Genomic DNA, 14,573 nt, shown 5'->3' on the forward strand with positions numbered 1-14,573 from the left:
TTGTGTGCCATATCTTTGTGATTTAAGGGCATAAAAATTCAAAGTTGGAAAATTGCGAAATTTTCGCCAAATTTCCGTTTTTCTCACAAATAAACGCAAGTTATTTGAATGAAATTTTACCACTAACATGAAGTACAATATGTCACGAGAAAACAATGTCAGAATCACTGGGATCCATGGAAGCGTTCCAGAGTTATGACCTCATAAAGGGATAGTGGTCAGAATTGTACAAATTGGCCCGGTCATGAACGTGCAAACCACCCTTGGGGGTGAAGGGGTTAATATATTTGTATTGAATTTATTGTCTGTACATGTCCCCGCTTAATTGTAAAGTGCTGCGGAATATGTTGGCGCTACAGAAATAAAAATTATTATTATCGGAAGACTCTCCAAGCTATACTCTGCTTTCTCAATAAAAAATACTTCCCTTGCATCTTCTCTGAGCGCCGTGGTTTTCTATCTCGTTGGGCTTGGTTCACACGGCCAGTAGACATGTTTCAAACAGATCCAGCAGTCAGTCAACATAGGCGCTGATCGCACTGTGTTCCTGCAGTAAGTCCAAGGAGCCATCTGAAACCGCTGATGAGTCCAAAAGTCTGCAATGACACGAATGGAGCTCGAATAAACTCGATTTTTTTTCTCTAAGTGTCTGTTTGTTCAGATGGGCATAGAAATGTATCGTCTGAACCAGGTTCGGACTGGGGCTGAAATTCCGCCCTGCCATTTGAAATCACACAGGAGGCCCATGCTGTCCCCATCCCCAAGCACCAGGTGGGATATATTACTAATATTACCCTGGACGGAGGAAAGGAAGATTCACTACAAGATCAATATTTCTAATGATCGCTGTGGCCTGCTGGGGTTAGTGACGGAGTCAGCCACTTTGTGCTCCATCACAACTCTTAACATGGGTGTCTTGAGAACACAGATTCTGTTAACAATGTAGCAGACAAGGCAGCACATGACCAGAGAGGTTCTTCTGCATTTGCCAGAATTGCCAGATGGCCAGTCCGGCCCTGGTCTGAACTAATGGATATGATCAATGAGAAAACACTAAGGCTATGTGCACACGCTGCGGATTCTGCTGCGGGTTTTTTCCCGCAGAAACGCAGGTAAAACCACAGGTAAAGTGACCTGCAGTTTGGCCTGCGGTTTTGCCCTACGGTTTCACACCTCTACTATGTTAAAGGTGTGAAACCGCAGCAGAATCCGCAGAAACAATTGACATGCTGCGGAAAAAAACCCGCAGATTTTCCGCAGGTAAAAAACCGCAGCGTGAGCACAGCGGTTTTGAAAACCCATAGGCTAACATGGCAAAGTACCATGTCTGCGGAACTGCTGCAGTTCTGCAGGGCCAAAACCGCAGCGTGTGCACATGGCCTAAGGTAGTTTACTTGAACTCTGCATCACTGCAGTCTATGGCTATGGACGGTTTCAGAGACACCTCCAGGACGCAATGTGGAATGTGAACAGGACCCTAGCAGGGTCTTTGTCCAGCTAAGAAAACGTATCGCATTGGATCTGTTTCATTTTTTAACATTGAAGTCTATGGAAAACGGCTCCGGACGCAGACACCCAGATTTCTTCCCTCAGAAAGGGATGATGACTGGACGCGAGACCTCGGATGCTTCCACTGAGCAGCTACCTGAGAGCCAGGTACTCTCCTTGCTGGAAGCTTCCCATGTTTTAAATTTGGCGCTTTTTTTTTTAAGGACAAATGGGCGACTTTTTAAAGGCTTTGCAACTTCTGGTGCTAAATCTTAGCAAAAAACTGTGAAAAAATATATTAATGAGAGAACCATATGCTCCATTCTGAGGAATTTGGCTAAAAAAACCTTTAAGAAATCACAATCACAAATGATAATTTGGCGCTGAGACCTATACAACAGGGCAGCTGCAATCCGCCGCGTACGTAGCCGCAGCTCCCTGGCGAGCGCCCCCTAACGTCTGACCTCCAGCCGCACTAGTCTACTAGTAGCTAATCCCTTTCTATACATATTAGGGCTCTGGAATACCGCCCTCTAGCGGTCACAGGTTCCGTTGCTCTTCTCACATTTCCGAGGTGGGGGCGGGAGGGGAGGAGCCAGTGCTGCCTGTCACGTGACGCCGCTAGGTGTAGTCACATGACTGTGAGAGTGCTCGCTCAGTATCCGGCGCCTCGGACTTGTGTCGGTGTTCGCTGTGAGGTGACAACATGGCCTATCCCGGGCTCCTCGTTCCCATCATCGTCATGACCGTGTTCTGGGGCATTGTGGGCGCCGTGCTGCCGTGGTTCATTCCCAAAGGACCAAATCGAGGGTGAGTATAAAAACTTGTGAGTTCCTCTTTTTTGGAGCGTGAGGGCTGAAGTGAGCGCCATATTCCTGCGACTTCTCTGCCGGTGTGACATTAGTGGGCCGGAGGTATGTGCCGCTCCGCCATGGTAGGGCACAGAGGATCCTCGCCACTGTCTCTGGCCGTAGGTGGGAGTGTGAGCTGCGCCCTATTGTACACGGCAAGGCCTGGAGAGGCGCAGTCACGGGGGCCAGGGAGGGTGAGCAATGGCTGCTCTGATGACCTGACCGCTGCAGCCAATCACTGTGCCTAAAAGTGGGCCGAGGGAACAGCAAAGAGGGGAGTATTGTTTTCTTTCTATTTCACAAACAACTTTAATAATGAAGCGCTCACTGGTGGTTTGTCTGCTGGTCGGGAGCTCGAGAAGCGCCCGTTGGTGGGTCTGTCTGCTGGTCGGGAGCTCGAGAAGCGCCCGCTGGTGGGTCTGTCTGCTGGTCGGGAGCTCGAGAAGCGCCCGCTGGCGGGTCTGCCTGCCGGCCGGGAGCTCGAGAAGCGCCCGCTGGTGGGTCTGTCTGCCGGCCGGGAGCTCGAGAAGCGCCCGCTGGCGGGTCTGCCTGCCGGCCGGGAGCTCGAGAAGCGCCCGCTGGCGGGTCTGCCTGCCGGCCGGGAGCTCGAGAGGCGCCCGCTGGCGGGTCTGCCTGCCGGCCGGGAGCTCGAGAAGCGCCCGCTGGCGGGTCTGCCTGCCGGCCGGGAGCTCGGGAAGCGCCCGCTGGCGGGTCTGCCTGCCGGCCGGGAGCTCGAGAAGCGCCCGCTGGCGGGTCTGCCTGCCGGCCGGGAGCTCGAGAAGCGCCCGCTGGCGGGTCTGCCTGCCGGCCGGGAGCTCGAGAGGCGCCCGCTGGCGGGTCTGCCTGCCGGCCGGGAGCTCGAGAGGCGCCCGCTGGCGGGTCTGCCTGCCGGTCGGGAGCTCGGGAAGCGCCCGTTGGTGGGTCTGTCTGCTGGTCGGGAGCTCGAGAAGCGCCCGCTGGCGGGTCTGCCTGCCGGCCGGGAGCTCGAGAAGCGCCCGCTGGTGGGTCTGTCTGCCGGCCGGGAGCTCGAGAAGCGCCCGCTGGCGGGTCTGCCTGCCGGCCGGGAGCTCGGGAAGCGCCCGCTGGCGGGTCTGCCTGCCGGCCGGGAGCTCGAGAAGCGCCCGCTGGCGGGTCTGCCTGCCGGCCGGGAGCTCGAGAAGCGCCCGCTGGCGGGTCTGCCTGCCGGCCGGGAGCTCGAGAAGCGCCCGCTGGCGGGTCTGCCTGCCGGCCGGGAGCTCGAGAAGCGCCCGCTGGCGGGTCTGCCTGCCGGCCGGGAGCTCGAGAAGCGCCCGCTGGCGGGTCTGCCTGCCGGCCGGGAGCTCGAGAGGCGCCCGCTGGCGGGTCTGCCTGCCGGCCGGGAGCTCGAGAGGCGCCCGCTGGCGGGTCTGCCTGCCGGTCGGGAGCTCGGGAAGCGCCCGTTGGTGGGTCTGTCTGCTGGTCGGGAGCTCGAGAAGCGCCCGCTGGCGGGTCTGCCTGCCGGCCGGGAGCTCGAGAAGCGCCCGCTGGTGGGTCTGTCTGCCGGCCGGGAGCTCGAGAGGCGCCCGCTGGCGGGTCTGCCTGCCGGCCGGGAGCTCGAGAAGCGCCCGCTGGCGGGTCTGCCTGCCGGTCGGGAGCTCGGGAAGCGCCCGTTGGTGGGTCTGTCTGCTGGTCGGGAGCTCGAGAAGCGCCCGCTGGCGGGTCTGCCTGCCGGCCGGGAGCTCGAGAAGCGCCCGCTGGTGGGTCTGTCTGCCGGCCGGGAGCTCGAGAAGCGCCCGCTGGCGGGTCTGCCTGCCGGCCGGGAGCTCGAGAAGCGCCCGCTGGCGGGTCTGCCTGCCGGCCGGGAGCTCGAGAAGCGCCCGCTGGCGGGTCTGCCTGCCGGCCGGGAGCTCGAGAAGCGCCCGCTGGCGGGTCTGCCTGCCGGCCGGGAGCTCGGGAAGCGCCCGCTGGCGGGTCTGCCTGCCGGCCGGGAGCTCGAGAAGCGCCCGCTGGCGGGTCTGCCTGCCGGCCGGGAGCTCGAGAAGCGCCCGCTGGCGGGTCTGCCTGCCGGCCGGGAGCTCGAGAAGCGCCCGCTGGCGGGTCTGCCTGCCGGCCGGGAGCTCGAGAAGCGCCCGCTGGCGGGTCTGCCTGCCGGCCGGGAGCTCGAGAAGCGCCCGCTGGCGGGTCTGCCTGCCGGCCGGGAGCTCGAGAAGCGCCCGCTGGCGGGTCTGCCTGCCGGCCGGGAGCTCGAGAGGCGCCCGCTGGCGGGTCTGCCTGCCGGCCGGGAGCTCGGGAAGCGCCCGCTGGCGGGTCTGCCTGCCGGCCGGGAGCTCGGGAAGCGCCCGCTGGCGGGTCTGCCTGCCGGCCGGGAGCTCGGGAAGCGCCCGCTGGCGGGTCTGCCTGCCGGCCGGGAGCTCGGGAAGCGCCCGCTGGCGGGTCTGCCTGCCGGCCGGGAGCCCCAGGAGGGCCCGCTGGTGGGTCTGTCTGCCGGCTGGGAGCCCTAGTTTCCCTGTATGAAAGGAGCACCATTTGCATGTATTAACACTGCTCCTCCACTGTCTGAGACTGAATATAGCTGAGCACATATTGGACTCGAAAGGGATCATTTTCCCGGCATGTGGGGTAATTCCATGACATAAAGTGGCGGTATATAGCATAGCTAGGAAGCAGCGGGTGTGTATGGGCTGAATGCTACTGACTCCTTAGATAACTGTCCGGTTCCGCTTGAATCGGCAGGTGTTGCTGGCATTCACCCAAAATGTACGGTCACCTTTAGGCTCTGCTGTATGTATTGCTGGGGTTTTCCTTTATGAGCACAAACATTGGATTTGCTGTGTGACTGACATTGTGCTCTTTGTGGAAAGAACATCTGCCTCTTCTGCCCTGTTCTTCCTTCCAGCTTGTCTGGTCACCATGCTGGAATTTCTTTACTCCGTGTACCAGTTGCAGTTCTTTTGCTTTTGGCTTGTTGACTGTCCTCAGCCTGGCTAGTTTGTAGTGTAAACCTTCTTTCGCTCATTCCTGTTTAAGCAGCTTGTACTCGGTGTGTGTGTGTATGCCTGAGACCAGATATGAGTAGATGTCTCTAGGAAAAGCCAGGTCAGGTTACAGGATATACTGTATACAAATGAGACCTCTCACATGACAGTTACCTATGATTGCAAAAGATAGAAATATATCTGTAGCCTATTTACTTGTTTACCCCGAATTGTAACGTGCACACTGCAAACAAATGCCGCATGTTTATCCTAGGAATATACTCTACGGCTGGGGTTCCCAACCTGTGGCTCGTGGCTGTCTGCCTGCTGGGTGCATTAGCACCAGATCTAGCAAATGGCTATGAAAAGCAGGTCTCCAGATGATGACGTTTGTGAGTAGCCCTGCACAGAAGAGCAGATCTGGGTGCACATATTGAGGCCTATGGGTTTAGAGATGGTACGCTGTGGACCGGATGATACTACCTGTCAGAGGAGGTGCTTGAAGCTGGATGTATTAGTGCAGTGGGACCCCTGGATGTAAGTATACTGTCTTGGTGTGATTTCTGAGGAAAAGCTTTGGCTGTCATTATACTGGTAATGAAGGATCTGGGGGTCACTACTATGAGGGGAGATCTTCCAGATCTGAATATGCCTCTCAAGGTCACGTTGGGAACCACTGCTCTTTGATATCATACCATAGTATTTAGAACTACTAGAGGTTTATTTTTAGCTTTTGGCAGCTGGATTGAAAATTGTTTGGATCTTTCTGGAAAAAAAGGCCGAAAATGTGTTTTTCTATCGCTTTGTTTAGAGTGCTTTATTTTGGTTAATGATAAACAGTGACTTATTTATGAAGGCCTCCCCTTTATCCAGATCAGATTTCTTCTGGAATATTTTCCACTATACAATATCATATTGAGGTTTCATTGTGTATTGTTTTATGAGTGTGATAAACGCTGAACAGAGCACTGTGGATAGAGCTGGACAGTGGTGTTATTTTCCTGATGTAGCAGTACTACGTTGACTGGCGCTGTCTGCCAGACCTATAGCCACGCTTCCTTAGCTATCCTTCTCTCTGGCTAGTGAAGATTGGCTGCAAGTGGTGGACGTCTTTTATGAGGAAAAGTCTCTCGAGTCAGCTCTTTATACAGGTAATCCAGTATATTGGTGTATTGCTAGGATGCAGTGTGCATGTATATGAAGGCATCTGGGAAGATGGCTTTCAGCTGAATAATACTGGGGGTGTATTGGCAATCTTTGCAGATCTACTGCCTCACTTTTGCTCCGCCAGCCTTCTAGTCTACAGATGTGACTTTTTCTGTTGATCTCGGGTGTAGAAGTAGGACCAAGGCTGTGGAGTCGGAGTCGTGAAGTTGTGTCCATTTTCGTAGAGTCGGTGTAAAATGGACGGACTCCTAAAATATCTAATAAATTGGGTTCAGTAGTTCAATGAAGGATGTGCTGTAAATGTTTTTTTTAAGAATTAGGGAAAGTTATGAAATGTCCTATTCATGTCTATTCTGTTCCTGATCTAAGGATCTCTGCTTTTAGTTGACATGAATCTGTGCTGCACTTTATGTACATGCTCAGTAGTGACCAGTGCTGTGGGGTTGTAGTGGAGATGAATCTGTGCTGCACTTTATACACATGCTCAGTAGTGACCAGTGCTGTGGGGTCGTAGTGGAGATGAATTTGCACTTTATGTACATGCTCAGTAGTGACCAGTGCTGTGGGGTCATAGATGAGATGAATCTGTGCTGCACTTTATGCACATGCTCAGTAGTGACCAGTGCTGTGGAGTGGTAGCTGAGATGAATCTGTGCTGCACATTATGCACATGCTCAGTAGTGACCAGTGCTGTGGAGTTGTAGGTGAGATGAATCTGTGCTGCACTTTATGCACATGCTCAGTAGTGACCAGTGCTGTGGAGTTGTAGATGAGATGAATCTGTGCTGCACTTTATGCACATGCTCAGTAGTGACCAGTGTTGTGTAGTTGAGATGAATCTGTGCTGCACTTTATGCACATGCTCAGTAGTGACCAGTGCTGTGGAGTTGTAGATGAGATGAATCTGTGCTGCACTTTATGCACATGCTCAGTAGTGACCAGTGCTGTGGGGGTCATAGCTGAGATGAATCTGTGCTGCACTTTATGTACATGCTCAGTAGTGACCAGTGCTGTGGAGTTGGAGTCAAATGTCAGGGAAATTGAGCAGTTTTAAGTCAGTCTGAGTTGGTGGTTTGGCTTACCGACTGCACAGCCCTGAGTACGACATTAGCTTGCCATACACGAGTGAGCTGTAGCCGAACATTTGTATGGCAAATTTCTCACCTGACGTCCTTGTACGCGTGAGCACTCAGCTTGGCTGAACATTGGTGTGTTTTCAAAAGGGAGAAAGAAGAAAGCCATTGTCAGACAGGATAGGGATTGAAATTTCAAGTGCCTCATTCTCCTCACCCATCACATTATCTGTTGGGGGAGAGTCGGGAGGCCCCCATATACATCAGCAGGTTGGCCAACTTTCGTTTTAATATGTATGGGGGGGGGGGGGGGGTGCTTAATGGCAAAGTGTCCTAATTTTAATGTAAAGATAAAGGTCTTGTGTGTACTAGACTTGTATATCAAGTTTCTGATGACCTCTTATTCCTGCTCTTCTTTCCAGGGTCATCAATACAATGCTGGTGACGTGTGCGGTCTGCTGCTACTTGTTGTGAGTATAAACGACTGTATTTTGGGTCCCTGTGCAATGACTCTGAGACGCCCTTCTTCTGACTAACCATAATATGATCCTGTCTGTCTACTAAACATAGTCCTGGGGAAAGGACTTCTGGCCGCATCGTAAGTGTAAAACCTTTTTACTTGTTCCCTTGAAAGCAGCCAATTAATAAAGCATATTGGGTAGTAGTTAAATTTGATTCTTTTTAAAGATGCATTCACACTATTTAAGATCCGTCTTATCAAAGAAAACTGTTTAATGTATTGGCAGCCACAATCACTGATTGTACTCCTTGCAAATAGCTGTTCGTCGGTGAACGCAGCTAAACATTTTCTCTGAGGGTGAATAGCATACCATGTCATAAAAGAATGACGTGAGTCCGCCAACAGGAGAGACCCTTATATATAGCCAGTAGAGATGGGTGGATACCTGGATGTTCGGGTCCGGTGGGTTCGGCCGAACAGTTTAAAAAAAAAAAAAAAAAAAAAGTTTGGGTACCAGAATAGTACCCGGACCCCATTCACTTGAACATTCAGTGTTTGCCACGCTGTCATGTGCATGACAGTACGGCAAACACCGCTTCTGATCGGCAGGAAAATCATCCCCACTGGTCAGAGAGCTGCAGCTCCCACGCTGTCAAAAGACAGCGAGAGCGCACAGCTGTGATCTGAGGTATAAACTTTACCTCCGTTCACTGGTGTCAGCTGATGGGACTACTGATCCCATCATCCGACACCTGCTGCCGCTAATTACAGTGAGAGCAGGAGTGGCGGATGGGAGTATTCATCAATCGCTCCTGCCCTGTAAATAAATAAATCAATAATAAAAAAAAAAAAAAAACCCTGCGTGGGTTACATTGTATTTTTGCTAACCAGCCAGGCAAAACTCACAGCTGGGGGTGGCAACCCTCAGCTGTCAACTTCAGCAAGGCTTATTATCAAGAATAGAGGGGTCCCCATAGTTTTTTTTTTTTTTTTTTTTTTTTTTTTTTTTTCTAATTTAAATTAAAAAAAACGCCGTGGGGGCCCCCCCCCCCCATTTTTGACAACCAGCCTTGTTAAAGCAGGCAGCTAGGGGCTGGTATTCTCAGGGTGGTAAGGGGCCATGGATATTGACCCCCCCCCCCCCCCCAGCCTAAAAATGGCAACCCACAGCTGCCCAGGAAAGGCACATATATGGCGCTTTGCTCGGCTCTTCCCACTTGCCCTGTAGCGGTGGCAAGTGGATCTCGCAGAGGTCACCATAGTTCAGCCAGGCTGGGAATGGAGCCTCAGTGATCAGACGTAACCTTAATGACGTCACCACCGGTCACGCTCGCAGCCGCTCAGTCACCAGTGGTTCTCGGCCTGGATGGTCGCATTTTGGCACTGTCCAGGTTAAAAACTGTTTATTCCCCAGACATGGATTGCGGTGTGGGACAGGACGTCGGTCAGGTGAGGTATATTGTTGTGTTTTTTTATTGCATATTAGAGTTAGGGTACCAGCACACTTCTCTGCTTTTCTTCCTGCTTCTCGTCTAGCAGGGTAATTGGCACTTCAAAAGGGATCTGATCTCTACAGGCATGCAGTATATCCCACATCTATATAAAGGTTTTCAGTAACAGTACAGCTTATGTATAATGTGAAGGTGTCCTTGCGCAGCTTCTGATGTGGGTGGAATGCGCCTGCCCTGTCAGAGAGAAGGCCAGCAGGTTGTCTTGAGAGGAATTTAGTCCAGACTCTTGGCTAGCTCCCAGTTTCCACGGCACACGCTCTAGCTGAAGGTTGACGATAACTCCTGCTTGTCTAACAAGCCTCTGTAAGAAACCACTAAGGGCTGATCTTTATTTGGGACATCTTTTAAACTTTTCTGTGGGCTGGTGTTTATTGCTGGTACACTACATACATTATACCTTTCCCTGGTGACAGCCACTTATGTAATAATTTATTCTGTTACATTTATAAGGATATGTTCAACACCTGCAGAGAGTTTTTCTGCAGGTTCTTTGTAAAGGGCCTGTCACACTAAGAGATATCGCTAGCAATATCGCTATAACTAGTGACGTTATAGCGATATTGCTAGTGATATCTCTGTGTGTGATACTTACCTACGAACGGCTCCCCCCGCTGGTTATCGCTGATCGCGCGAGAACGTTCAGGACTGTTTCTCGTCGTCAGCTTCCTGCGGCGCTTCCTGCTGTGAAGACGAGCGACGCGTGGAGCCGGGCGGGAGGACGCAGGATCGCCTGGTGTGACAGGTAAGTAGCGATCCCCGTCCCCAGAGATGTCGCTAGTGAGATCTGCCTATGTGGCAGCTCACTAGCGACCACTTAGCGATGTACCAGCGATCCTGACCGCGTCATATCGCTGGTCGGGATCGCTGGTACATCGCTAAGTGTGACAGTACCTTAACATACATGTCAGGAGGAGCCATAAGCCATTGTGACATTCCTATCTTAAACCTCAGTAATCAAACCTGCTGTTGGCGTGCATTGTCTTGTACTTAAGGCCCTTTTACATTTAGCGATGCACCAGCAATCTGACCAGTGATACGACCCGGTCAGGATCGCTGGTGCATCGCTAAATGATCGCTAGTGAGCTTCCACACAGGAAGATCTCACAGCGATGCAGCAGCGACGCAGCGGACGATACTTACCTTTCACACACAGCGATCCTGACGTCCTCCCGCTCGCGTCCAGCGTTGCTTGTCTCACACAGCAGGAAGCCCAGCAGGAAGCAGACGACGAGAAATGGAGCTGCCCGATCTTGCGCGATCAGCGACAGCCAGCAGGGGAGCTGGTCGGAGGTAAGTATCACACATAGCGATATTGCTAGCAATATCGCTATAACGTCACAAAATCAGTGACGTTTTAGCGATATTGCTAGTGATATCGCTGTGTGTAAAACCCCCTTAAGATTAAGGCATAGTTTGAGTGGTGGTATGGCTGTCTTCCTTAACCCCTTTACCCCCAAGGGTGGTTTGCACGTTCATGACCGGGCCAATTTTTACAATTCTGACCACTGTCCCTTTATGAGGTAATAACTCTGAAACGCTTCAATGAATCCTGGTGATTATGACATTGTTTTCTCGTGACTTATTGTACTTCATGTTAGTGGTAAAATTTCATTCAAATAACTTAAGTTTATTTGTGGAAAAAAAAATGGAAATTTGGCGAAAATTTCGCAATTTTCCAACTTTGAATTTTTATGCCCTTAAATCACAGAGAGAGAGCACACAAAAAACTTATTAAGTAACATTTCCCACATGTTTACTTTACAACAACACAATTTTGGAACCAAAATTTTTTTTTTGTTAGGAAGTTGTAAGGGTAAAAGTTAACCAGCGATTTCTCATTTTTGCAACACCATTTTATTTTTACGGACCACATCACATTTGAAGTCACTTTGAGGGGTCTATATGATAGAAAACCCCCCAAAGTGACACCATTCTAAAAACTGCACCCCTCAAGGTGCTCAAAACCACATTCAAGAAGTTTATTAACCCTTCAGGTGCTTCACAGGAATTTTTTGAATGTTTAAAAAAATGAACATTTAACTTTTTTTTTTCACAAAAAAATTACTTCAGGTACAATTTTTTTTTTTTTATTTTACCAAGGGTAACAGGAGAAATTGGACTGCAAAAGTTATTTTGCAATTTGTCCTGAGGACGCTAATACCTGATATGTGGGGGGGAACCACTGATTTGGTGCATGGCAGAGCTAAGAAGGGAAGGAGCGCTGTTTGACTTTTTCAATGCAAAATTGGCTGGAATTCAGATCGGACGCCATGTCACGTTTGGAGAGCACCTGACAGGGCCGCAGCTATAATGAGGCAAGTTGAGCCAGGTGCTGAAGCGGCAGGGGGCGGCATTATGCGCTCCTCTACCCGCAGCACCTACAATTTAGCCTCTGCATACTGGTGCTGCGGTCGTGCAAGAGGCTGTAATTGATGAGATCGCAGGAGGGAAGGAGTCAGGGCCCCCCGATCATGTGACCCCTGACTCCTCCCCTCCTGTGACCTCATCACAGGTGCTGTAGTCGCTTCTCTCCTCATCTGTAGCGTCTTCAATCAGGATATCATGTGACCCTGACTCCTCCCCTCCTATGACCTCATCACAGGTCCTGTGCGCATCAGCCCTTGTTTTATGCAGGACTCTGCTGTCTGTGCTGGCTGTCATCGTCCTGGATGAGGGAAGTTTATTTGTGGGGTCAGGGTGGTTTACAGGGTGTATGTAGCAGAGCCGTGAGTGTGTGAGGTGTACAGAGCAGACCTGCAAGTGTACGAGGTGTACGGAGCAGATACGTGTATGGAGTGGAGCTGTGTGTGTGTACGAGGTGTACGGAGCAGAGATGTGTATGGAGTGGAGCAGTGTGTGTACACGGAGCGGCGCGTGGGGGTGGTGCGTGGAGCGGAGTGGCGCATGTGCACGGAACGGAGCCGTGTGTGTATGATGTATGCGGAGCCATACTTGTACAAGGTGTATGGGTGGGGAGCATTCATACCTCCCAGCGGGACAGTCCCGATTTTGAGAGAGATTCTGCCCCAGCTGGGAGCTTACTTTTCCCGCAGACACAGGAGTACACGGCGGAGCCCCGAGGAGCACTTTAAAATTCGCACGTGACGTTCCACCGGAAGTGACCTGCTAAAAGCTGACTGGAAATAAGGTGATTTCGGGAGGAGATTGTGACGGAACCATGGAGGCACTTCAGGGAATGCTTCAGATCCATCACCGTATCCTCCCCCAACAGCGCGGACAGCAGGATCGCCATGGACTCGGGATGCCGGCCATGTGAGCGGATCATGATATGTCCTGCATCGGGAGGCTCAGGTGGGCACTACAGTGGGAGCCGGGCTGCTATAGTATCTTTATAGAATCTTTCTTTTCTTTCTTTTCCTCAGTACCAGTCAGTGTGCCAACAGTACCAGTCGAATAAGAGGGGTAGGAAACTAGGTGGCACTGGTCACATTAAGCCTCTCATACTTTTTACTGATGTATAATCATTTGCCCTGAGCACCCCCATAAAGTGGGCCAGCACCAGACAACAGGGTACAAACAAATCACTATTACTATCAGTCCAAGTGGACAATTATATAAAGTTAATGATGTCCCTGTGCCAAGCACTGCGGAGGATCAGAATAAACTGAGACCAGAACAGCGGGGTTTGGGTAGAAGAATTATATGGTGCCCATTATGCTGTATGAAGTAATATATGGTGCCCATTATGCTGTATGAAGTAATATATGGTGCCCATTATGCTGTATGACGTAATATATGGTGCCCATTGTGCTGTATGACGTAATATATGGTGCCTATTGTACTGTATGACGTAATATATGGTGTCCATTATACTGTATGAAGTAATATATGGTGCCCATTATGCTGTATGAAGTAATATATGGTGCCCATTATGCTGTATGAAGTAATATATGGGGCCCATTATGCTGTATGAAGTAATATATGGGGCCCATTATACTGTATGCAGTAATATATGGGGCCCATTATACTGTATGAAGTAATATATGGGGCCCATTACTCTGTATGAAATAATGGTGATGAGGGGACGACAAAGTATAGTAAAAATTCACTAATCGGGGTGAGGAGTGCTATAGTTTGTGTGGCGGGGCTGCATTTTTGTCCCAGTCCGGCCCTCTGCCAGGCCTACCATTGCCATTATTGACCCTTGTTCTGGATACTTCTGTGTTGTTTTTCTATGTGCGTGTGATGGCGCTGACATCTTTGTGTTTGGACACCTTTTTTTTTCTATTTATCTAAATCGAAATGTCCACTATTGTACTCAGTTTTACAGGATAGATATGAAAATTTACTTTGTCATTTTGCTGTTCGTCTCAGGCAGCAGATAGGCTAGGTTCGCCCCTGATGTACCTAAACAGTGGAAACCCCCCACAAGTGACCCCATTTTGGAAACTAGACCCCCAAGGAACTTATCTAGATACAGTATGTGGTGAGAACCTTGAACTCACAAGGGCTTCACAGAAGTTTATAACGTACAGTCGTACAATTAAAAAATCATATTTTTTCCACAAAAATGATCTTTTCACCCCCAATTTTTATTTTCCCAAGGGTAACAGGACTCTAAAGGTTATTGTGCAATTTGTCCTGAGTACGCTGATACCCCATATGTGGGTGTAGATGACTATTTGGGCGCATGGCAGTGCTCGGAAGGGAAGCACCACCATTTGACTTTTTTGGCTGGAATTGAGATCGGACACCATGTCGCGTTTGGAAAGCCCCTGATGTGCCTAAACAGTGGAAACCCCCCACAAATGACACCATTTTGGAAACTAGATCTCCAAACTTATCTAGATGTGTGGTGAGCACTTTGAACCCCCTAGTGCTTCATAGAAGCCTATAACGCCCGGGCGTGAAAATAAAAAAATCATATTTTTTCCACAGACATGATCTTTTAGTCCCCAGTTTTTTTTATTTTCCCAAGGATAACAGGAGAAATTGGTCCCCAAAAGTTGTTGTCTAATTTGTCCTGAGTACCCTGATACCCCATGTGTGGGAGAAAACTACTGTATGGGCACACGTCGGGGCTCGGAAGGGAAATGGTGACATTTTGGAATGCAGACTTTGATGGAATG

At 50.7% G+C, this 14,573-nt stretch overlaps 1 protein-coding gene across 2 annotated transcripts in view; it reads left to right on the plus strand.

Moving 5' to 3' along the window:
- Positions 1-2,019: 2,019 nt before the first annotated feature.
- ATP6V0E1 (ATPase H+ transporting V0 subunit e1) overlaps positions 2,020-14,573 on the plus strand; it is a 29,862-nt gene continuing 17,308 nt past the window's right edge. Inside the window, exons 1-2 of one of the 2 annotated variants that reach the window (XR_012232109.1) lie at positions 2,020-2,298; positions 7,935-7,982. Coding sequence is in view for 1 of the 2 variants with exons in the window: in XM_073575228.1 (XP_073431329.1) it covers positions 2,195-2,298; positions 7,935-7,982 (152 nt within the window). In the remaining variant the exon portion in view is untranslated. The remainder of the gene's footprint in view (positions 2,299-7,934; positions 7,983-14,573) is intronic. The other variant, XM_073575228.1, reaches the window with a different exon arrangement.

Source organism: Dendrobates tinctorius, unplaced genomic scaffold (genome assembly GCF_039654945.1).
Source record: "Dendrobates tinctorius isolate UK_male_01 unplaced genomic scaffold, ASM3965494v1 ptg000043l, whole genome shotgun sequence".
Classification (NCBI taxonomy): Eukaryota; Metazoa; Chordata; class Amphibia; order Anura; family Dendrobatidae; genus Dendrobates; species Dendrobates tinctorius.